Here is a 25,493-nt window from a genome sequence, read left to right as displayed (position 1 = left end):
TTTCTCAATAATCCTTTGAGTGCCATTTTACTAATCATCTCGAATCAATGTCACTGCAAATCAAAAGCATGAAATGTGCAACAGCTAACATAAAGTGACAATCTTTAACACAACATAACTCAAGTGAAATTGTAACCATATTCACACATACAATTTGGCACTTCATCCCAACGTCGCGGTTAGATTGCAGTCTGTTAATCACTAGAAGTATCATTATGCTGCACAAGAATATGCACGCCCACCCACTTGCCTAAGATTTCAGCCTCTCGCTCCCTCTCAGACAGCAATTATTCTGCACATAAATCATCTGTATGCCAGGGTTAGATTCCAGCCTGTAACTTGTTCCCAAAAAATCACCCAGCCACACTTTATAATCTTAACCCCCATTAAGTAGATTCCAATATGGAACTCACTTTCAGGTGTGCTGCATTTATCACAAATCCAATTTTCAAAAATATCTGATTATGAAGCAAGTCAATTGGAGAAAGTTAAAAGCTAGCTAACATATTCTTTCTGATTGTATCAAAGTTTGGTAATGGCTTCTATTCTGTCCAAGGCCGCACAAAAACTACAAAGGGTCATGAATGAAGCCCAGTCCATCACTCAAACCAGCCTCCCATGTACTGACTGTGTTTACGCTTCCTGCTGCCTTGGAAAAGCAGCCAGCATAATCATGGACCCCAAGCACCCTGGGCATACTTTCTTCCATTGGATAAAAGATACAAAGATTGAGGTCACAGACCAACCGACTCAAGAACAGCTTCTTCCCTGCTGCCAGACTCTTCCTAGAGTAAATGTTTATTTATTAGTCACAAGTAAGACTTACATTAACATTGCAATGAAGTTACTGTGAAATGTCCCTAGTCATCATATTCCGCACCCGTTCAGGTCAATGCATCTAACCAGCACGTCTTTCAGACTGTGAGGGGAAACCGGGGCACCTAGAGGAAATCCACTCAAAATGGGGAAAACGTGCAAACTCCATACAGGAGCGACCCAAGCCAGGAATCAAACCCAGGTCCCTAGCGTTGTTGGGCAGCAGTGCTAACCACTGTGTCGATCCTAACAGAATCATATAGCGCTTAATAGGCCCTTCAGCCCATTGAATCCATAAATGGCACATTAGATGGGAGTTCAGGTGTTTCTAATCCCATCTGCCAGCTCTTGGCCCATAATCCTGAATGTTATGATGTGCCAGTTTTTTTTTTACAATGATGTGAGGCAACCTGTCTCCACTACCCTCCCAGGCAGCATATTCCAGACCTCCGGGTAAAAAAAAGTTATTCTTCACAACTCTAAGTTGATCTTTCTAGCTATAACTGTAACATTACATTCTGCGCCCTTTCCTTCTCTATGAACGGTATGCTTTGTTGGTATAGCGTGCAAGAAACCATATCTTGCACTGTGTACTAATACATGTGACAATAATAAATCAAACACATGTTCATTCATTATTCAGCATCCTCAGCGGACGTATCTTAGGATTTTACTGAAAACAGGACAGGATTGTAGATCACTGATTTTCTATTCAAGGGGCTGTGTCTTGGGGGAAAATAAGTTTTCAAACCTTCTTCTGCAGGGAGGATGCAGTCGTTCTGCCCACGATAATTCCATGCGAGATCATGGTGCACTTTAACATAATCAATTCGCAAATTTGTCACCACTTATTCACAAAGGTGATAGCCCTTAAAAGATTGAATGGTTTTAAAGCTGTTTAAAAGCAGAAGTGAGGAGATCAATTCGCCCCACTGAAAATCCTGCGGTCTAAAAGGCTAAGCTGAAACAACCATAAGCTCAGTGGAGAGCCTTTGACTCACTGCACTATTCAGCTGCCAGGCAACTGCAAAAGTCAAAAGCCCTGGGAATCAGATACTACCACATTAAAAAAAAAATCACCAATTCAAACAGCTTTTTGTCCATCTACAAACGCGAAAAAAATACCATAAACCATGCAGTGACTGTGTCGGATTCTTTATTATGGACAGTTCACTGTTCCTGAAGTGATTCCGAATCCAATCATGTACAAAGGAAACTTAGACTGCCAAACCCATAGAAGCAATTTGACTACAGTGCACAGAATTGGATAACTCTTATGTTAATAAGGTGCCACTGATTTGCAATTTATTCCATATTAAATATAGATGTTTAAAAACTCCATGCACAGTGATTTTACAAAAACGGAACGCAATGATTCCCTCAGGCATGTTTTTCACTCACCGCAAGAGGTTTTTCAAACCCTCTTTACTGGATCCTCTCCTAAAGACTGCACTGGTCATATCCTTCAGTATAAATCATACAAACACAAAAGGAGGAAAAAAAGGCTTCTCTCCTTGTTCTTAGTTCAGAACTGGATGTATCTCCTCTTGTGGCTTTTAATGTTGAGTGGTTGAAGTTTTCCTGTTTGGTTTCCCGTGCAAAACTGCAGTGTTAATTCCTCCAACTCTTTCTCTCTCTCTCTCTCTGTGTACAGCCCCGCAAATCAGACAGAGTCAGTAACTCCACACTCCCTCATGCTGCATGTGTTTCTCATTCAGTACTGCTAACACAGATTGCATCGTTTCCCTCCCTTGCCCGAATCCACATAGGCCATGTGACCTTCTTGAAGGCAAGGGAGAGAGAACGGAAAAAAAAAGCCCAGGCGATACCACATTCCACCTAATATTGGAGACAAAGAAAACCAGCTCCAATTTCACTCCTCTCGGAGCTAACACTCAGACACTGATTTTGTGATCGCTTGTCTTTACATCCATCCAGTCTCACTCAAATCCAGGGCGGGGAGATGTTGAGAATTTCTTTTATATAACAAAAGCAATGCACTGGTGGAAGCAGATTCAGTAAGAAGTCTGACAACACCAGGTTTAAGCAGATTCAACAGTAACAAGGAAAGATATTCAGGTCTGGGGTGTAAGAGTAGGGGAGTTGATTAATTGCATAGATCTTAAGTTTAAATTTATTTATTAGTATCACCAAGTAGGCTTATGTTAACACTGCAATGAAGTTACTGTAAAAATCCCTTAGTCGCCACACTTTGGTGCCTGTTCGGGTACACTATGGGAGAATTTTTTTAGAATCTATATTTTTAATTAGCATTTGGTCTTCAAATAGATTCGCAGTTCCATCTTTCAGGATGATGGGCTAAGGAATTCTCATATTCCAATGTTCAGGTCCTATCATTGTTTCATCTTGTTGACTTTGACATTTACATCTGCTGCTTTCTTGGCCTCTGCTTGGTACTGGGGTTTTAGGGCAACCCTCACCACTTGTGCACAGATTCGAAAGTACTGAATGTAACAGGCCAGTCTGCCTCCAGAACGCCACCGTCTTCCCTGCGCTCCCTGAATTTAGCATGATTAATGCACCTAACCAACACGTCTTTCAGACCGTGGGAGGAATTCGGAGCACTCAGAGGAAACGCACACAGACATGTAGAGAGCATGCAGACTCCAGACAAAGTTACCCAAGCTGGGAATCGAAACCAGGTTTCTGGTGCTGTGAAGCAGCAGTGCTAACCATTGTGCCACTGTGCCATCCAAGTGAGGGATTAATTGGATCGACCTTTCAGAGAGCCAGGGCAGACATGATGGGCCAAATGGCCTCTTTCTATGTTGTACACTACTTTTGTTTTGTGTGAGGCTCATTGTTTTAAAGATGCAACTTATTTTGAGCTACTTTGCTCTTATAAATACAACAGGTACTTCTTATTGTATCCAGAGCTTGCATAATTTGGCTTGGGGGCGAGAGTGACATCTGACGATGAAGCTCCCATTTGCGCGACCCACCATAGTTCCCCTGATTCTGGTGGCACAGTGGGTAGAGTGGACCCACATTTTCTACTGTTTGGAATAAGGCCTCAGCTTTTGCCAATATAAACATGGGGAGCTGGAGGATTGACGTCAATCGCACATGATCCGACTACAGAAGCACTAAAATGCAAAAAGCTCCTGCGGAGATTTAAGTATTTAAATACGTCTGTGATTTTTCGCCCTTCTCAAATAATAAATCGGACTCCTAACAGTCCTGTGAAGTTGGCAGCCCTGAGTGCCTCCAAGTTGTGGGGGGAGACTCTTGCGACACCTCGAGCTCTGCCAGATAACCTACTTCCAGCTCCTCTCCCTCCAGAAAGTTAACCGCACACACTCTTCTCCTCTGAGAATTGCACACGTGCTTGATGTGCCAGGACCTTTCCCAGTAACCCAGCAGCACTGGATAATATAGTTTCCATAGCAAGATGACAGCTATTCAAACTGAAAGATAAAGGTAATTCCCTGTTGCTGACATGTTGGATTTTTTCTGGAGGCAAACAAGGGGCTGGGGGCGGGGGGGGGGGGGAGAGGTGCTGATTTACAACGCATAATGAGGTTTTCCAGATCTCTGACACCCTCCCAACCTAGCTGGCATGCCTGGATTGTGCCCCCACTGCTATTCGAACTCTCTGCCCTGACTCCTGCGGTAAGGATAACAAGAGTTCACTCAGATAGAGGGCTTCTCTAAAATGGGGGGGGGGGGGTGTTTTTGTGAGTCAGGCAAAGATTACACTGCAGGGTCACCACTCAACCAGGCGAGCGCCTGTCTCTCTGCACAGTCAGCTCTGTAAGAACGTAAGGCTTTATCAGCCTGTAGGATCGCTGGGTCAGACATGGCATGACACTGGAGTCGTATGTCTTTCCTTTACTGCGTGCCTGCAGACTTACCTTGTTTTTGTAGAATTTTTTTTAAAACAAGTATTTATTATTTTTAAATTACGCCATTAGGACAAGCGAGACAGAGCAGGAAAATCTTTAAATTCCTTTGAAAAACAGTCATATTGATCGCTGTCCTAGAATGTAAATAGATTGCATCAAATTCCACCTAAAGGGTGAGTTTTTTTCACCGTTTAACTTTGATTTTATTTCCCTCCTGGTTTCCTGGTTCAAATAGAGTTGGTCAGGGAACTTTATGTCAAGTGTTTTAATATGTAAGTTGTCCAATAAAAATATTCTTCTTGTATTTTTAAATGAAACTAGGGATGGGAAGCAGAGGGTAGATAGTATTGCTGCCAAAACTCTGCTCATCCTCATTCACGAGGGAATGTTTCGTTCTGACGTCTTAATTTTCTGACCGTAATTTTTCCTCGCTGCAAGCGAGGACGGAATATTTGGCACTCAGTCAAATCTCTGTTCACTGAGTTGAGACCCGGAGAATCCTGCTGCCATGAATGGCCAGAAATTTCCGGCCCTGACGTTTGCTTGCGGGTGCAGATGTGGGAGTGATTCTTGCTAGGGAGGGGGTAGGATACTGACCACATGCGGTTTTGTATTGTTCAGCTCACTAAAAATGCATCCATGCAGTGCATGGTGAATCTCGTGGGGTTGATAGTAACAGGGAGTCACCCCCTGCCTGCTGTTACCTCATGAGTTTGAAGGTTCAGGCACCATATTTAAAGGGCACTGAATATAAGAACATAAGAACTAGGAGCAGGAGTAGGCCATCTGGCCCTTCGAGCCTGCCCCGCCATTCAATAAGATCATGGCTGATCTGTCGTGGCTCAGTTCCACATTCCCGCCCTCTCCCCGTAACCCTTAATCCCCTCTCTTATCAAAAACCCATCAACCCGCGTCTTAAAAATATTTAGCGAGGCAGCCTCCACCACTTCAACGGGCAGAGAATTCCAGAGATTCACCACCCTTTGAGTGAAGAAATTCTTCCTCAACTCTGTTCTGAACTGCCCCCCCTTTATCTTGAGGCTGTGCCCCCTAGTCCTACTGTCCTTTCTGAGCGGGAAGAGTCTCTCCACCTCTATCTTATCCATCCCATTCATCATCTTATACGTCTCAATGAGATCTCCCCTCATTCTTCTAAACTCTAACGAGTACAAGCCTAGTTTATTCAACCTCTCCTCATAGCTCAACCCCCTCAACTCCGGCATCAGCCTAGTAAACCTCCTCTGCACTCCCTCCAAGGCCAAAATATCCTTGCGTAAGTACGGCGCCCAAAACTGCACACAGTACTCCAGCTGCATATCCATTCACTCACTGTAAGCTGGGAATGCTAGTCTGTTATCTTTCCCAGGGTACCCTTCTAAACATGTCCCAGACAGCCTGTCTTCCTTTCCCACCGATTCTGCCATCCATCTCCAGCTTTGCCACAGCTTTTGCTGCACCACAGTGGTTAGCATTGCTGTCTCACAGCGCCAGGGACCTAGATTAGATTCTCGGCTTGGGTCACTATGTGGAGCTTGCATGTTCTCCCTTTGTCTGTGTGAGTTTCCTCTGGGTGCTCTGGTTTCCTCCCACAGCACAAAAGACATGATGGTTAGGTGCATTGGCCATGCTAAATTCTCACTCAGTCTACCCGAATAGGCACCAGAGTGTGGTAACTTGGGGATTTTCACAGTAACTTCATTGCAGTGTGAATGTAAGCCTACTTGTGACTAATAAATAAATTTTACTTAGGTTTTGCTACCAGTGCCAATATGGGTGAGGCTATGAAGAAGACGAAAGCAGCACTGACTGACCTCAAAGTTGTGGAAGAATTTACGCTTGCTAGGTGCATCCACTAAAGTAAATTATAAATCTGTACCTTCCAAATTCACGCTGGCAGGGAACTTAATTTAGCGGGGAATTTAATTCCTGTGAGGTGACCTTTTAATGAGATGTTAAGGCATGCAAAGAGACTTCCTGACATTGTTCCCTCGGGAAGTTCGATCTGCCTTGAAAGTCTAGGGAACAAAATTCCAACAGTCCAGCCTAATTGTTGGGAAGTAGATTTTTAGCCTCAAGGTAAATGATGTCACCCCGCTGGCCAGAAATCCTGCTGCTGGGCGGGACCGGAAGATTCCACTTTGAATGTGTATTTCAGAGTGGGGCAACAAAAAATGATGGATAGAATCATAGAAGCCCCACAGTGCAGGAAGAGGCCATTAGGCCCATCAAGCCTGCACCACCAACAATTCCATCCAAGTCCTAATCCCATAACCTCATATATTTACCCTGATAATCCACGTATTTACCCTAGCTAATCCCCCTGACACTAAAGCTCAATTTAGCATGGCCAATCTGTCTAACCCGCACATTTTATGATAAAACCTAATAGCTAACATAATGAACATGACAACAGCAAGAAGAATCTGCCGCAGGACATGCCAAAGCCATTCAATAGAAAATGGAATGAAAGAGGCCTGAGGCTGGATTTTTAGGTGCCAGTGGAGAGGAGCATGGAGGCAGGTAGGTTTAAAAAGTTTATTTATTAGTCACAAGTAAGGCTTATATTAACACTGCAATGAAGTTACTGTAAAATTCCTCTAATTGCTCTGGCTCCTGTTCAGGTCAGTGCACCTCACCAGCACATCTTTGGGACTGTGGGAAGAAATCAGAGCACCTGGAGGAAACCCATGGAGACATGGGGAGAAAGTGCAAACTCCACACAGACAGTGACTCAAGCCAGGAATCAACACAAGTCCCTGGCGCTGTGAGGCAGTCGTGCTAACCACTGTGCCACAGTGCCACTGTGCAGAATTCCATGCCAGCTATTGGCATGTCAGTTTGCTAGCATCATCCCATCTTAGGTCATTTTCCTGGAAGTAGGATGGGAGATGTGTGTGGGGGGGGGTGGGTGGGGATGTGGGGGGAGGGGGTTTGGAAGGTGGAGGGTGTCAATATGAGTGAGCTTATGAAGAAGACAAAAGCAGCACTGACTGACCTCAAAGTTGAGGAAGAATTGAAACTTGCTAGGTGTCCACTAATGTATAGTTATAAATCTGTACCTTCCAAATTCTCGCTGGCAGGGAACTTAATTTAGCGGGGAATTTAACTCCTGTTAGGTGGCCTTTTAATGAGATGTTAAGGCATGCAAAGAGACTTCCTGACATTGTTCTCTCGGGAAGCTCGACTTGCCTTGAAAGTCGAGGGGACAGCCGCAAGAGATTGATAGTTAAATAAGGCTCTTTAAATGCCTTCAAATCTGTGATCAGGTGTCAACTGGAAATTTCCAGATTGGGGCAGAGGTGAGGTGGTAAGGGATGGTGGCAGAGAGGTGGTCAGTGGGGGTGAAGCAATTCTGCCCCGGGCATGTGCAGCCAGGTCTGCATTTCCATTGCAAGGGTGGTTACGCGTCCATTGAGGCATTTTTCAGCAAACAGGTCAGATGTAGAGGCAAGCCACCTTCTGCAAATATGCCTACAACTAAAATACACCAGGGGTTTAGCCTCACCAGTGCCCATGAGGTGCAGGTGCAGCCTCAAGCCCTCTCTTTTGCCTTTTTCATGACATGCTGTTACTTTGGAATAGGATGGTGGCTGAGAGTAATCAGTAGGAGCAACCCCCTCACATCACCTCTTTCTGCAGTACTTCCACTGTCCCTGGTATCAAACAAGAGATTAAAGGATTGTGACAGTAACATTGCATTCTGCACCCTCCCCTTTCCTTCTCACTGAACGGTATGCATTGTCTTTATAAGGGACAAGAAACAATCCTTTTCACTGCATGACAATAATAAATCAAATCAAATCCCTTGATCATAGGCTCAATCATTTCCCGTGACAATTATTAATTGGACAGTGGCATGGTGGTTAGCGCTGCTGCCTCACAGTGCCAGGGACTCAGTTTCGATTCCTGGCTTGGGTCACTGTCAGTGTGGAGTTCGCACATTCTTTCCATGTCTGCATGGGTTTCCTCCAGGGGCTCTGGTTTCCTCCCACAGCCTGAAAGAGCTCACTTGGCCATGCTAAATTCTCCCTCAGTGAGCCTGAACAGGCGCTGGAGTGTGGCAACTAGGGAATTTTCACAGTAACTTCATTGCAGTGTTAATGTAAGTCTACTTGTGACACTAATAAATAAACTTTATTCTGCCAACCATTTGGATTTGCCAGTCACGTTTCCCTCATATAGGCTGATAACATTATTATCCCCAAAATTCCACTTGTCATGAAATGGTCACATTGCTTCCAATGTACTCATCACCCCTTCAGCTCTCTGTTAATATGTAATAATTAAAAGAAGCCACACTATTCCTTGGAACACATGGTAAAATAACATCGCACTAGTTCAGATTGCATGCTGTAACTGCCCTTTAATCCAGAGCGAAGCTTATGAGGAGTTGTGAGCTCACCCTTGCAATATAAATGAAGCTGATTATACAAAATCAGGCAGCTCAGCACTAATAGCTGTCCGAATGCTTGTAACACATTGCCTGTTCAGCATTTGAACAGAGACCGCTTTGACAAATGTTTCCTCCGAAGCCATTTTCCTCTTTATTTTCACCCAGCTGAATAATGGCGCTCAGGTTGTCAACTTGTGTTGGAATTCATGATACACGATTACTGTTAATGCCACATCGTGACCATTTGCCAGAAGGCACACGGGCATTCAGGCAAGACTAGCTCATGAAAGGTGAAATTTTCTGGACAAAATTCCTCTTGTAACTTTATCATGAAATGAGAAATACTTTGTAAGCCCCATCAGAACAGTAGAGAACCAGGCAACTCAGCAACTTAATCTGCTGAGGATTTTAGCATTAGAAAACTTGTAGTCCTATTCCTATCAGGGGTGATATCACATCATGTCTGTTCTGATGATGCAGTGTTCCAAATACTTCTGATATACCTTCCTTTTCCCTCATTTAAGGATTCTGTCCCCACCATGGTTCACAGGGTACTTAATCATTTCCATTCCATTTCTCATGCTTTGGCTCTTACCCCTCCCTTTCTTTCTCAGAACCACAATAGGATTCCCTTTGTCATTATCTTCTATTCCAGCAGCCTTGGTATTCAATAGATCATTCCCACCGTTTCTGCCATCTCCAACATGATGCCACCACCAAATATAACTTCCCTCTTCTCTCAGTTTTCCAAAGAGATCCCTCCCTTCGCAACACCAGGATCCATACTTGAATCATCCTCAACAATCCCACCCTTTCACACTGCACCTTTCCATGTTAGCACTTGTCTCTTTTACCTCTTCTCTCATTACTGTCCAAAGCCCTAAACACTCTTTCCAGGTGAAGCAGTGATTTAAATGTACTTCTTTCCATTCAGTATACTGTGCCCACTGCTTACAGTGCAGTCTCCTCCACAGTGGGGGGACTAAAGGCAGACTGGGTGACCGCTTTGTGGAATACATCCATTCAGTCCAAAAGCACAACCCTGAGCTCCCAGTCAGTTTGATGATCTCCCTCCACTTTGCTCCATTTAGCCCTTAGCCTGCTGCAGTTTTCCAATGAATCTCAACACATAGTTTGAGGAACAACACCTTAACTTTCGACTTTACGGCCTTCTGGACTGAACACTGAGTTCAAGACTTTTGGATTGTAACCTCTGCCCCCATATTGCTTTATTTTTCATGGCTGCTTTTTTTTCCCTCTTACTTCTGTCTTATTTGGATAGCAGCAGTTCAGGATCCTGACATTTACACCTGATCTAAACCCATTTTTAGTTGTCCCATTATGACTGTCTTTGTTCTTGGCCATGAAGACCTTATGCTGTTTAATCTCTTCTGCCTTTCACTCTATCACAAACTTTCCTTCCTTCTCCCTTTCTACATGCTGAAAACCAATTAAAATTCTAAATTTTTCCAATTCTGGGATGGCACAGTGGTTAGCACTGCTGCCTCACAGCGCCAGGGATTCAGGTTCAGTTCTGGCCTCAGGTCAGTATCTGTGTGGAGTTTGCATGTCTGCGTGGGTTTCCTCCAGGTGCTGAGGTTTCCTTTCACAGTCCAAAGATATGCAGATTAGGTTGATTGTCCTCGCTAAATTAACCCTAGTGTCGGGGGATTAACAGGGTAAATGTGTAGGGTTACGGGAATAGGGCATGGGTGGGATTGTGGTTAGTGCAGACTCAATGGGTTGAATGGCCTTCATCTACACTGTAGGGATTCTACAATGATTCTGTGGTGAAAGGTCACTGACCTGAAACATTGGCTGGAAAATTCCCACCCTGACACACTGCAAACAAGAGCAGAGAATTTGACGCTCAGCCAAATCTCTGTTCACTGAAGTGGGATCAGAGAATCCTCCTGGGGTGAATGGCTGGTAAATTCCAGGAATGAATTCTGTTTCTCTCTCCACACATGCTGCCAGACCTGCTGATGTATCTCCAATATTTTCTGTTTTTATTTCAGATGCCCAGTTTCTGCAGTACTTTGTGTTTGTTTCAGGGTATCTGTTTATTTACTGGGACTCTGAGGGTTCAGCATCATCTGTGCCAGTTCAGCCCATGTTGCCAAGCTCATTCTTTAGTTGAATTCCCCAGCAGCTGTCATTTCAGGGTGGCATAGTGGTACAATGGTTGGCACTGTTACCTCACAGTGCCAGAGACCTGGGTTCAATTCCAACTTTTGGTGACCGTCTGTGTGGAGTTTGTATGTCCTCCCCATGTCTGTGTGGGTTTCCTCCGGGTCCTCAGGTTTCCTCCCAGAATCCAGAGATATGCAGGTTAGGTGGATTGACCATGCTAAATTGTCCCTTAGTGTCCAAAGATGCATAGGTTAGGGGGATTAACCATGATAAATGAGTTATGTGGCTAAGGCAGAGAGGAGGCCCTGGTGGGGTGTTCTTTCAGAGAGTCGGTGCAGACTTGAGGAGCTGGATGGCCTCTTTCTGGACTGTGGGGATTCTATGGTTCTATGAAATGCCCTGAAAAAGTTTCTTTACTCCCAAATTCAGTTGTGAAGGCATGAGCGTAAAAGTAGATTGATGTGGGTTGGGGCAAATGGAGGATAGGATTATAATGTTGTACGAGAGTCATACAGACTTAAACATTAACTCTGTTTCTGTCTCTACAATCTGGGATTTATACATTTGGTGAAATGCCCAAGCAATGCTCACATTAAGACTTGCAGTGCTTTTGTGTATTATAGATCTCCACAAACGGGGAGGTAAGACGGCCAAACCTTTGTCAGCACCTGAGAAGTGTACAAGAGTAAAAAGGTGTGACCCCACCTTATTTATAACTCTTTACTGGGGGAAGAAAGAAAGTCCAGAGTCCATGCTTGGACTACTCAGGTCATAGGCTTTCACTACAGATAGCTGCAGAAAGAAATTTGATCTTGCTGCACCCCTATCAGTCAGAGTCTATGCAGGGTATCAAGGAAGGTAATCTTCAAAAGGACTTTTCATTCTCTTCTACAGAATGTGTTGTCTTTTGCCGGGGCCCCGCTTCCCGGGAACTGAGCCCTTTGATACTTTGCTCCGTTTCATTGTCTGGGGCCAGTGACAGTGAGAGCCAGCAGTTTCTTTTATTGCGGAGAGTGCCACACCTGACCCTAATGCAGTATTCATCAGATGTTCAAGATGTAATTTTCCAGCGGCGGCCAGCACAACCTTTAAGAAACCTGAGGACAAAGTTCACAATTCTGTGCTTATTTGATCAGCAAATCCAAAGACTCTGCTGCTTCTCACTGCAGCATGTTTTCAATATCTACTGTGAAACACAACCTGTCATTGTTGAAAGGATAAGTTGAAAAATTCATAATGAGTACCTAGATTGAGTGGGATAATAAGTAAGTAGACAAAAGGACACGGTTGGAGTAAATGGAAAAGACTCTTGATAATTACATGTAATTTAAAACAGGTTACTGATTCTCTATGAGCCCCTGATTCCTGGCAATCTCACACCGCAAAGCTTGCTCACAGTAAAATTCAATTAGCCATAAAACAAAAGGAACCCCACCATGATTCCACTCTCTATTTACAAGATAATTATCAATGACAAGGGCCAGTTAGCCCAGTTCATATAATCCAATCCAGAATGACATATAAACAAATGAATTGGAAGGCAGTGTCCTGTGGCGTATCAAGCAAGCTGTGCTGGGTCCCCTATTATTGACATAAACAACATTTTTCTACTTTGTAACATTTTGTAACGTTAAATTGGTTTGTGTTAATAAAATTATGTGTCAACACAAATAGTAATTTTATAAATGTTACTTTCAATAATTAACAAATTGACTGGCCCTCTCTTCATACTCATTAAAATCCTCAGTAAGGCTGTACCACTCCAGAACAGACTTAAGAAATAACTCTTTATTGGTTTGGTAAGATTTGTTTGGTGGTTTGGAGGCAATTTTATGTTTCCATTTTGTGGGGTGTAGATAAGATATCTTTACAAGCACTTAGTGATCCCTTCTTCAAAGGCAACTGAATTTTACAACAGTGATATCATCTAATCTCAAAAATCCACTTATCTACAAACAAGATCTTCACTTCATAATCTTCCAAATCTTAAGTGAAAACTAACTAGAAAATGTGTAGTTCCAGAATTAATGTAAGTACGTTTCCTGCATTGTTCTTGCTTTGTGCTTTTTTTCCCCCTCTTTATCTAATAGGGGAAAAGCATCACCTTTTGTCTAATAGTTATAGTTTAATTAATTTTGTTTTTCCTCTACAATATCGCAATGTGTATCCACTACCATTTTTGCCTGTGTATTGGAGAAAATCTTTTTTTGGGTGGCACGGTTAGCACTGCTGCTTCACAGCGCCAAAGACCCAGGTTGAATTGCAGCCTTGTGTGATTGTGTGGAGTTTACACATTCTCCTGCATGGGTTTCCTCCGGGTGCTCCGGTTTCCTAACACAGTCTAAAGATATGCACATTAGGCGGATTGGCCATGCTAAATTGCCCCTTAGTTTCCCTAAATGTGTTGGTTAGGGGGATTAGCCATGGTAGACGTGTGGGGTTACGGGGTTAAGGTGGGGGGTTGGGCGGGAGCTTGGGTAAGATACTCTGTCAGAGAGTCAGTGCAGACTTGATGGGCTAAATTACCTCCTTCTGCACTGTAGGGACATTGTGAAAAAAATTCCAAGTTCTCTTTAAAAAAACTGACAAATCACATTAAAACATACAATTTCTTGCAACATTGTTCTGCAGTCCATAGAAATATGCTTTCAGTAATTACTTCCTCTGTGACCTCCTTTCTCACCAGGATGCTAACTTTTCTAGACACCCTATATTTACTGTTACTGATAAACTGGTGATGCTTTGCCAAGTCCACTTCAGAGGTCCTACTCATTAAATTTAATTAAATTTATGACGCTTGTTTTCTCAAATACTTTTTATGCTACCATCTTCTTTTCTGAAAGCAAGTAAATAAATGCTTTTCACAAACTTTTTGAAGACTGGTCAGTGCACGCTCCCATTTATTTTAAAGTTTTTATCGTAGTTTAGAAGGATTCAAAAGTTAATAAAGTTAGACCAGAGGTATTTTTTGAAAAAGTGTTTGAAAGTTTTTAAGATTAAATACCTTGATGTTCAGCTGAAGACATGTCTCCTGTTCATCATCTCACCAGGGGACGTGGCTTCACCCAGAATGCAAGGGGACGTGGCTTCACCCAGAATGCACTTGGTTGCAGGGCCTCATTACTCCTCCTGCAAGCATGCCATGCTGCAGCCATTGAAGCAGGTGCGTGCCAACTTTCCAGCAGGATCAGCAGTGAATGCTGCCACTTCACTGCTGATCACAGAATCCAGCTTTTGTTTCTGCAAATGTGATGCTTTTAAATAAAGCATTATCTGAATCAAAGGTTTCACACATAATTAAAAGAAAATAACTCCCGTGAGTCAGGAGGTTCCGTCAGGGGGTTCTGGAATGGAGCCAACATTTCAAGTCTGGATGATTGTTGGTCAGAGTTCTGACAAAGGGTCATCCTGACTCGAAACATTGGCTCTATGCTCTCTCCATGGATGCTGTTGGACCTGCTGAGATTTTCCAGCATTTTCTGCTTTTGTTTCAGATCCCAGCATCTGCAGTATTTTGCATTTATCTTATGGTTCTGTCTTCAAGCCCAACATCGGGACTTGAGCACATATTCTAGATCAATGTGCCAATGTTGTACTGAAGATGCTACATTGTTGAATATTCTGTCATTTAGCAGGCATTGGCTTGACAGTTTTCGATGGTTCATGAAGATGTTAAAAAAACCCACTGCATATCTTAAAGAGCAAGGACTTTGATGTCCTGACCAAAGTTGTTTTGTTAGCAGCACTGATCAGTATTGATTATGGTGTATTGATTATGGGGTTTATGATGTGAACAATGGCTGTATATGTGCCTATGTCAAGAGTCACTGCATGTGAAGTTCTTTGGTATATTTTTGAAATATTTAATGAAGTGTGATATAAATGCAATCTTTCTTCATTTTATAAGTTAGGACCATGGCATTCATTTGATCAAGTTGACCTACCAAATAAGTATTTCATCTAGAATTCATGAAGATACCAAAACGGAGTAAAAGGATTGCACTGGAAGAGTGGTGGAGGATTCTGAGGGTCAGTAATCAAACTTTGAAAAGATTTATTTCATAGATTAGAGCTGTTGGCTCTTACAGGAACTCTGCTCATTCAAACGCTCCCTCATTCAGTGCAATCACCTTTTCATTTGGAACTGAGCCTGAAAAATACCTGAAAATTCCACAACCAAAGCGCGTTAAGCCAGAACAGCCTGTTCTACTGTAGCATGAGTTTGTCCCCCTAACTGGAAACCAGGCAACCCAAATCCTTTACGAGATGAGGATGTTTCTTTAGTCGTCAGTAAGATGACCTGAAATCTTTAGAGTGACTTGAGCCTTTAATTGGAAGTGAATCTACCTGAACATTCTGAGATCGTCCAGTTTACAGAGAAAAGAATGCTTGGCATTTTAAGTTTTTTTACAGTCCAAAATCACTCCTGGCTTTTTGCCAAAGTAAGACACAGGAATACAATGAACCCTATTTATCACTGCCTTAGAGATCCTAAAAAATTAAACAAACAGGACCACGAGGGTAGTAATCTCAGGATTACTCCCCGAGCCACATGTTTGTGAGACTAGGAACAGGGAAATAGTGTAGTTGAACATGTGGCTAAAGAACTGTTACAGGAGGGAGGGCTTTGTGGGTCATTGGGATGTCAACCAGGGAAGGTGGGGCCTGTACAAGAAGGCCAGGTTACACCTGAGGGACACCAATATCCTGGCTGAGAGATTTGCTACTGTAGTTTAGTTGGGTTTAAATCAGTGTGGCAGGGGGTGGGAATCACAACAATAGGTCAGCAAATGTAGAGGCTGGGGATGAGCATGGAACCAAGGCCAAGCTAGCTAAAAGCAGGCTGGGGGAAGTCAAACTCAGTGGACCCAGAGGTCTGGAGTGCATCTGCTTCAATGCAAGGAATACTTTGCATCAGTAGTCAAAAGAAGAGGGACATGTTGATTGATGGTGTCTGGGAGGGGTTTTTAAACCCTCTAGAGCAAGTCATCATTGTGAGGGAGAAAATGTTTGGGGTATTAAAAAGCATTAAGGTAAGCAAATCCTCAGAGCCAGATGGCATCTATCCTAGATTACTGAGGGGCACAAGAGAGGGAATTGTTGGGCCTCTAACAGAAATCTTTGTTTCCTCATTGGCCGTAGGTGAGGTCCCAGAAGACTGGAGGATAGCTAATGTTGTCCTGTTATTTAAGAAGGCGAGCAAGGATAACCCAGATAATTATAGGCCAGTGAGCTTGATGTCTGTGAGAGTGAAATTGCTGGAGAGGTTTCTTAGAGTTAGGAACTATACACATTTGGAACTGCATGATCTTATTAATGGCAGACAACATGGTTTTGTACGAGGGATGTCATGTCTGACGAATTTGATTGAGTTTTTTGAGGAGATGACAAAATGCTGGACGAGGGAAGGGCTGTGGATGTTGTTTTCATGGACTTTAGTAAAGCATTTGACAAGATCCCTCATGGTAGGGTGGTACAAAAGGTTAAATCACATAGGTGACACAGCTAAATGGATTCAGAACTGGCTTGTCCATAGAAGACAGAGGGTAGCAGCGGAAAAGTGTTTTTCTGAATGGAGGTCTGTAACTAGTAGTGTTCTGCAGGGATCAGTACTCGGACCTCTGTTGTTAGTAATATATATAAACAACTTGGAAGAAAACGTAGCTGGTCTGATTAGCAAGTTTGCAGATTATACTAAATTGCTGGAGTTGTAGATAGTGATGAAGATTGTCAGATAATACAGTAGGATATTGATAGGATGGAAAATTGGGCAGAAAAATGGCAGATGGAATTTAATCCAGCCAAGTGCGAGGTGATTCATTTTGGTAGATCCAATTCAGGTGGGAGCTATAAAACAAATGGCAGAACCATCAGGAGGATAGATGCACAGAGAGATCTGGGAGTACAGGTCCACAGATTCCTATACGTGGCAGCACAGATGGAAAAGATGGTGAAGAAAACATGTTGCATGCTTGCCTTCATCGGCCAGGTAACTGAGTATGAAAGTTGGCAAATTATGTTACTGTTTTATAAAATGTTGGCTAGGCCACATTGGAATACTATATCCAGTTCTGGCTGCCACACTTCCAGAAGGGCATGAAGACTTCAGAGGGAGTACAGAAAAGGTGTACCAGGACGTTGCCTGGTATGGAGGGTATTAGCTATGAGGACAGGTTGAATAAACTGGGATTGTTCTCCATGGAAAGACAAAGGCTGAGGGGGAACGTGATAGAAGTTTATAAAATGATGAGTGGCATAGGTAAGGGAACAGTTGGAAGCTTCTTCCCAGGGCTGAAATGACAATGACAAGGGGACGTAAATTCAAGATAAGGAGGGTAAGGTTCAGTAGAGATATGTGGGGGAAGTTCTTTACACAGAGTGTGGTGGGGCCTGCAGTGCACTGCCAATTGAGATGGTTGAGGCAGACACTTTAGTGACATTTAAGACTTATCTGGATAGACACATGAATAGGCAGGGAGTAGAGAGATATAGGTGGTTAGTTTTAGGTAGGACAATGTGATAGGCACAGGCTTGATGGGCCGAAGCGCCTGTTCCTGTGCTGTTCTTTGTTCTTATAAGATTTCAGAAAAGTGCATTCCTTCAAAAGCCCTGTTTCCCTCCATTTGCTTCTTTCGTCATTTACCAGGTTAGAAGAACAATTTGTGACATGAAATACCTTTCACAGGAATTTATTAAGTTCTCTAATAACACTATCCATGGAATGCCCTAGTCATCAATTACAATTATTGTTCAATAAATGCCCATATTCCAGCAACTCCCCCACCCATATCTCCCACCCAAATTTCCTATCTAAATCTCCTGCCCAAATTTCCCGCCCAACTCCTCCAACTAAATCTTCCGCCCAAATCTTTCACTGAAATCTATAGCCCAATCTCTCCCCTTATCTCCTGCCTAAATCTTTCACCCAAATCTCTCACCCAAATCTCCCACCCAAATCTCCTGCCCAAATCTCTCACCCAAATCTCTCACCCAAATCTCTCACCCAAATCCCCTGCCCAAATCTCTCGCCCAAATCTCTCACCCAAATCTCCCGCCCGAATCTTCTGCTCAAATCCCCCGCCCAAATTTCCCACCCAACTCCCCCCATCCAAATCTCCCACCCAAATTCCTCCAAATCAAATCACTTGCCCAAATCACCCGTCCAACACCCCTGCCTACCACCCTGCCCATCCAAGTCTTTCACCCAACCCCACCACCTACCCACCCAATTCCCCCACCCAACCCCTAATACCCCTCCCTAAGTCCTAGTGGAAGGAAAAAAATTAGAGAATTTATCCAACATTTGTTTCTTTCTCACATTACCTTTAATATTTGCCAGAAGACACCATAAGCTGGAAACGAGTTTAAAAAGTAAATTCAGGATAAATTACAACAAAAAAAGTGAAGACTTGCATTTACATGGTGGCTTTCATGATCTCAGGATTTTTTTTTAATCAATCAAGTGGCGTTGAAATGTCATCAATATTTCAAAATGGGGAACTATATTACTCAAGCTTTACTCCTCTAATATATGATATTATCTGAATCCCTTGATTATATTCTAGTCTGTACATTACTGTCGGTATATCCATTATTCTACATATAAAACTTTGAAACATTCAGTGTAGATTTCAGGTTGAAACTAACCATTATTCTATTCAATACATTGAGAACCACTTTGATCAGATTCAACCTGTAAATCACTCCCAGGTTTTCATTATTCTCCATATATGTGACGTGTTGGAATAGATTCCAAGCTGTAATACACCTCCAACAATTTCTCTTTATGTACACAAACACACACCAGGAAGTCAGCAGAGATCTGGTTAGACCAGGGAGTTCCTGGTTGTCTTTTGAGGAACCTCAGTGTGGCAAAGGACAGAGACAGAAGCTGATGAGCAAAAGGGTTGGGCCTATGGCCACAGTTGTCATTGAGTCATTCAGCACAGAAAAGGCCTTTTAGCCCATTGAGTCTGCACCAACACTAACTGTCACTAAAGACACACTAATCCCATTTTCCTGCACTTGTCCCATATCCTTGTTGTGCGCACATGCCTCACGCTTTTAGAAGAATGAGGGGGGATCTTACAGAAACATATAAAATTATGAAGGGAATAGATAAGATAGAAGCAGGGAGATTGTTTCCACTGGCTCATGAAACTTGAACCAGGGGGCATAGCCACAAAATAAGTGGGTGCAGATTTAGGATTGAGTTGAGGAAGAACTTCTTCACCCAAATGGTTGTGAATCTGTGGAATTCCCTGCCCAGTGAAGCAGTTGAGGCTACCTCATTGAATGTTTTTAAAGCAAAGATAGATTTCTGAACAATAAAGGAATTAAGGGCTATGGTGAGTGGGCAGGTAAGTGGAGCTGAGTCCACAAAAAGATCAGCCATGATTTTGTTGAATGGTGGAGCAGGCTCGAGGAGCCAGATGACTCATTCCTGCTTCTAGTTCTTATGTTCTAATGAGGTGCCCTTCTACGAATTCCACTACGGCAGGGTCAGTGCTGGAGTTATACAGGTAGCTGTGATCCCTCTGTAATCACTGGAATTGGGTTTAAGGGATTTCAGTCCACAAGTGCCCCTGTATGTTGCAACTGAGCATATGCCCGAACATTTCCTCCTGAACCCTTTGATTAGCACATATGTCTTTCTCATTTCTACATCCCAACCCTGTCAAAAACATTAACTGGCCAACACTAACTTTTCTCCAGGAGTTTTGCAAATAACATCAACTAGCAGAGCCCTTCATCTAGATTCCAGTCTTACCAATACTTTGATTTAACAAAACACAAGCTGTTTGAATGAATATGGAATGGGAATTCCTCAGGTTAAAATGTGCAACAATGTCTTAACTGGGAGTATTTTTCTCAGTTAGCATTCCTTGTAAAGTCATAACCATTCATTTGGAACATCAGACAGAAGAAATATTCACATCCACATTTATGCTTTTGTTGCTCGTTGTGATGAGAGAATTTACTTCTTCTCCCCTGCATATTCTCTTTCCACTTCCTTCAGAAGGGAATGTGGATTCTTAATGACCTGTGGCCTGTTCAGGTCATTCCCTTGAATGTGGCAAGCTGCGATTCTGACAGATTGTTTGAACTGTGTGCAGCCCATGTCAAAATGGAATGAGCAGCTTAAAAGCTGGATGAATGGTATCCTTCTAGTAATAGAGTACAGAACTGGCTTGTGATAAGCGAATGCTGAGACAAAGAACTATACACCTTATTTCAATAATCGCCACCATCTTTCATTCATGACTGACCAGTGTGTGCTGTCCGTGTCAGGACTGGCCACTGCTGTTTGCATGCACATGAGCCTGTGTTTCCATTGCACCCTGGGTAGCGGTTATTTGTTTCAGCTGAAATAAATGATCCTTGTCAAATTGTCGGATGTGGCTCGTAAAATGTTATCATGGACTACAGAGAATAAGCCCATTTCATTGTACGCTTTGATTTTGATTGCTCAAGTTTTCTTTTCAAGGCTCCCAACCCCCTGCTCCTTTCTCAAGGGGCCTGTTTGTAGCAATTTGACTCCAATTACACTGCATTTACTTTGCAGTGCTAATACAGGAAGTGCTCTTTCAGTCATAGAATTAATTTTTTGTGTTAGGTTTAGCCTTCGGCTGGATTTAATGCAGGCTGCCACAAGCAGTGAACATGGCGACAGGGCTCATTTAATTGTGGATGAGGTCCTGTGTCAGTCTCCCCCCCGGTTCATTTCTTTTCCCCCGTTAAGTTGGGAGTTGGAAGGGGCTGACGTAGGGTGGCAAGCCTTCGGCAGTGGAATGTCATTTTGGGCCACTGAATCAATTGAGACCCATTATCCCTGAGCCTGCCATTTACTGGGATCCCTCGCTATCAAACAGTCTGGGTGTGACCTTATCTGCCATTCAAGCCACACTCCTGCTGCAGTGAGGTCAAAGAATTTGGCAGCCAACCAAATGTCCATTGACTGTGGCGGGATGGGAAAATTCCACTGGCATTAACAGTGGTAAAATTCCAACTGGGGAATCCAACATCTGGCAGGGAGGTAGTCGCTGAAAGTCACCCTCATGTCCTTGTCTCCAACCCTCTTACACACCATCCCCCCACCCTGCGAGCCACATCTCACCTTCACTTGCCTCCTTTGGCCCTGGGCTTCCTGGGAGTGCAATACCACCAGTAGTCACCACTCTCACAAGCACAGATGGCAGTGACACATTGACAGCCTCTGATTGGCCGGCAGCTCTCAAGGGATGGGGCTAGCGCTGTCGGGAGCCTCAGTTTTGGAAACTATGGGCTAGAGGGCATTCAACTCTGCCAGGTGTCCTCCACGGAACTGATAGAGTTTCCAAGCCAGTTCTCCAACGAGTGGGCAAGACACCATTCAGTGCAGCAACATCCTGGCCTTGTTTCTGAGTCATGTGCTTATGTATTTTCTTAAATGCATCTTTTTGTAAAAAAATTCAATCTAACTTTGTTTCCAAATTTCAACATGAGAAAGTCCGTTAAGAAGAAAACTTTTATTCCCTTTATTTTCATTCTAGCCTTTTCAGGAATTGTCCCTTTGCCAAAATTTAGGTTTGAAAAAATGTATCGTCTCTGATACTTGAGTCCACTGGAAATATGTGAGAATAATAAACTGAAGATTGTATGATAACTAAAACCATTTGTGATTCAATAGCATGAGTTGTAGGCTACTCAAAGATGTTTTTTAGACATAGAAAGAATTTAAACATAATTCTAGCCTCAACTCTATTTCCAATTTTAGAAACCAGCTTTTGGGCTGAACGAAATATGCAGACTAATTTCATCTAAATGCCAATTTAGCTTAGTGGTCGTCATCCCAACACTCGATCAAGAAGGTTGAGCACATAATCTAGGCTATCATTTCAGTGCAACGCTGAGGATTGCTATATTATCAGGGATGTAGTTAAACCAAGGCTCTTGAAAAAACAATTCCCAAATCAGCCTTGGCTCAGTGGCAGTATTCTGACCTCAGAATCAGAAGGTCACGGTGGCACAGTGTTAGCACCAGGGACCCGGGTTCAATTCCTGGCTTGGGTTGCTGTCTGTGCAGAGTCTGCATGTTCTCCCTGTGTCTGTGCGGGTTTCCTCCGGGTGCTCCGAAAGACATGTTGGTTAGGTGCATTGGCCATGGTAAATTCTCCCTCAGTGTACCCGGACAGGCTCCAGAGTTCTTTTCACAGTATCTTCATTGCAGTGTTAATGTAAGCTAACTTGTGACGCTAATAAATAAACTTTAAACTTGTTCCAATCCTAAGACTTGTGGCTATTTTCTGTCAAGGTGTTAAAGCAGAGCCCCATTTGCCATCTCAGGAAATTGTAAGAATGCCCATGGCATTATTCAAAGAATAGCAGAGAATTTCTGATTTCTTGGACATTTGTTCTTCAACCCATTACCCCATATTAAGCAGTCACTATCTCATTGCTCTATATGGACCTTGCTGTGTACCAAATAAACAACAGTTATCACACCTCAGTAATCATTGATTGGTTATGAAGCTGTATGAAATACCCTGAGGGGAAAATGTCCTACGTTAAAGCTAATCCCAAACAAGAATATGGCAGGACCAGTGTTAGGACAGTACAACACTGCAGGGCCCTGGGTCAGTCAGCAGCTCTGAGGGGTATAGTGATAAAGCTAAGGAGTAAGTTAAATAGGTTTCAACTTTTATCAAGGGGCTCAGAACTGAAATATGGTTTGGGGCTGTCACAAGGCAAACATTGCGACTGCTGCAGACTACTAAAAGAATTCAGTGGAGCTATTCCAGAGAAGGGCTGTGGTTACTTCAGTACAGACTAGCTTCCTCAATCAGGCAGTGATTATCCTGTATTATTACTCTGAAACCTGTAAAGTACAGTACATTATAACTGCAATTATACTGTAGGCTTCACATTACATCTTGCTTTCCAGCCTATGGGTGAAATTTTATTCTTCCCCCTCCCAGGTGACTGGGAAGCAACATCTTCTTCCCAACTCAACCCCTTCCACCCCCCAAATGAATTCTGCAGGTGAAAGATTTGAGGCAGTATTCCTGCCTGGAAACCAATTGAGACTCTTTCTTAAAGATATCCTAACAGTAGCTGGATAGGCCATGCGATGCAGGTAACTCACCAGGTATTATCCTGTGGGTACCTTGTGACTTGGTGGGGAGGTATCACTTCTAATTAGGCAGCCCATGTCCTGTGGAGGCCGCCGCTTGAGGCAAGGGCTATTCATTAATGAAGAATACTTGCTTCCCTCCTGTGCGCCTCCCATTCTGTTTCCAGCTGACCTGGCCCATTTATCTTATTCCTGGGTATCCATCGCCAATCCTCTGCCCCTGGAGATCAGGTTAGCGGGGGTGGTCACCCATTTTGTTTCAGAGGTTACGACCCTTTTCGCTATGTTGAATTCTGCCCTATGTGTTTCCAATGTTAGGAATATGTGGGTAGGACTATCCAATTTCCCACTGCTGAAAGAATATTAAATATTAATTTTACAGATGGTCCAGGAGGTCTAATTCATCACCTCAACGTCACATGCCATTCAATTTATATGCTATACAATGTCATGACTGATTGGTTTGAGACAGTGGTGGTGGCTCATCAGTAAGCTTGTGTGTACTTGGGCAATATATCAGATACTGCTCCCAGAATATTATACTTTAATATTGGTCTGTAGCTTTAACCATTACTCAATGGCAAGAAATACTGGACAGATCACATCACTGTGAAAAAGTGCTGCAATGTATGGATACTCCCATTGGTGTGAGATGGATTTCAGAGCACCTCATAGTTAATACTAATGTACAAACATGACTTTTCTTTTTTGACTGCAAGCTTTCCGTGAAGTTCGGGAAGGATGGGAATCATAGAATCCTACAGTGCAAAAGGAGGCCATTCAGCCCATCGAGTTTGCACCAAACACAATTACACCCAGGCCCTATCCCTTAACACTAAGGGGCAATTTAGCATGGCCAATTCATCTAACCCACACATCTTTAGACTTTGGGAAACCAGACCACCTGGAGGAAACACGTGCAGAAATGGGGAGAACCTGCAAACTCCAACACACAGTTACCCAAGCTGGAAATCGAACCCGTGTCCCTGATGCTGTGAGACAGTAGTGCTACCCACTGTGCCATTATGCCGCCCCTGGAAAAATGTACATTTCACCCACCGGAAGCCATTTCTATTCCCTGCCTGGTGCAGATGGTTTATTACAAAGAGATATAGGCAGTCTCAGAGAGTGGACAGAGTATTCAGATGGGGTTCATTGGGGGAAGGTTTGAGACCATCCACTTTGGATCAACAAATACAAATGGTAATATTTTCTTATTGAGGAGAGACTAGCAGAGGGGAAACAACAGAGATATCTGGATGACCATGAGCACAAATTGCTAAAAGCACAACTACAGAAAATAATCAAAAAGACAAATTCAATGTTGATCTTCATCCTTCACAGAAGTTGAAATTCATTGGTGAGAAAGTGATTCTTCAGTTGTATGAAGCTTTAGTCAGATTTTGGGCAGCATGATGGCACAGTGGTTAGCACTGCTTTTCTTACAGCACCTGGGACCCACGTTCAATTCCGGCCTCCGGCATGTACTCCCTGTGTCTACTTGGGTTTCTTCCAGGTGCTGTATTTTCCTCCCATGGTCCAAAGATCTGCAAGTTAGGTGAATTGGCCATGCTAACTTACCCCTTAGCATCAGGGAATTAGAAGGGGTAAATATGTGGGGTTACGAGGGTAGGGCCTGGGAGGACTATTGTTGGTGTGGGCTCGGTGGACCAACTGGCCTCCTTCTGCATTGTAAGGACTCGATGTTTCTATGACTTGGCCAGAAGTACTGCATTCAGCTTTTGGCAGTGAACTTTAGGAAAGATGCATTGGCCTTTAGAGAGGGTAAATGCACATTTACCAAAATTATTCCAGGGTTTAAAAAGTTAAACTATGAGGACAACTTAACAGTAATCATTGATGATAGAGTGAAAATGGTTTGTGTATGTAAGGACACAAAAGTGAATGGCAGCATTGTAATCAGTGTGGCTCATGACCTTTTTTGCTGTAGAATTTTATTGATTGAACGTCACATGGAGGAGACATGGGGGAAGGAATGGGTCCAGCTTCCCCAGGTTTTTCTGATCAAAACTTTCGTGTTTTGGTGGAAGACGTCCAGAAAGAGAGAGCAGTCTCTATCCAGCTGGCCGGCGCAATCAATTGGCAACAACCGGAGTGGCCTGGATTCAAATGGTGACTGTGGTGAGTGCAGCAGGAGACCAGCAGCCCTCAT

General features: G+C 43.3%; 1 protein-coding gene and 1 pseudogene across 2 annotated transcripts in view; both read right to left on the bottom strand.

The window, feature by feature from the left end:
* The window catches only part of lsp1a (lymphocyte specific protein 1 a), a 346,256-nt gene that overhangs the window by 175,768 nt on the left and 144,995 nt on the right, over positions 1 to 25,493 (bottom strand). Inside the window, exon 1 of one of the 2 annotated variants that reach the window (XM_080190300.1) lies at positions 2,218 to 2,569. The exons of the other annotated variant lie outside the window; for it this stretch is intronic. Coding sequence (XP_080046426.1) covers positions 2,218 to 2,276 — 59 coding nt within the window. The 5' untranslated portion in view covers positions 2,277 to 2,569. Of the gene's footprint in view, positions 1 to 2,217; positions 2,570 to 25,493 lie in introns of those variants that run through there. 2 annotated transcript variants of the gene reach the window in all.
* On the bottom strand, positions 3,152 to 3,348 carry LOC145343650 (ATP synthase subunit epsilon-like protein, mitochondrial pseudogene; annotated as a pseudogene).

This window comes from Carcharhinus amblyrhynchos, chromosome 6 (assembly GCF_965287045.1).
Source record: "Carcharhinus amblyrhynchos chromosome 6, sCarAmb.v2.hapA, whole genome shotgun sequence".
NCBI lineage: Eukaryota > Metazoa > Chordata > Chondrichthyes > Carcharhiniformes > Carcharhinidae > Carcharhinus > Carcharhinus amblyrhynchos.
The sequence above is the reverse complement of the archived record's forward strand: the minus strand, read 5'-3'. Positions and strand labels throughout refer to the sequence as shown.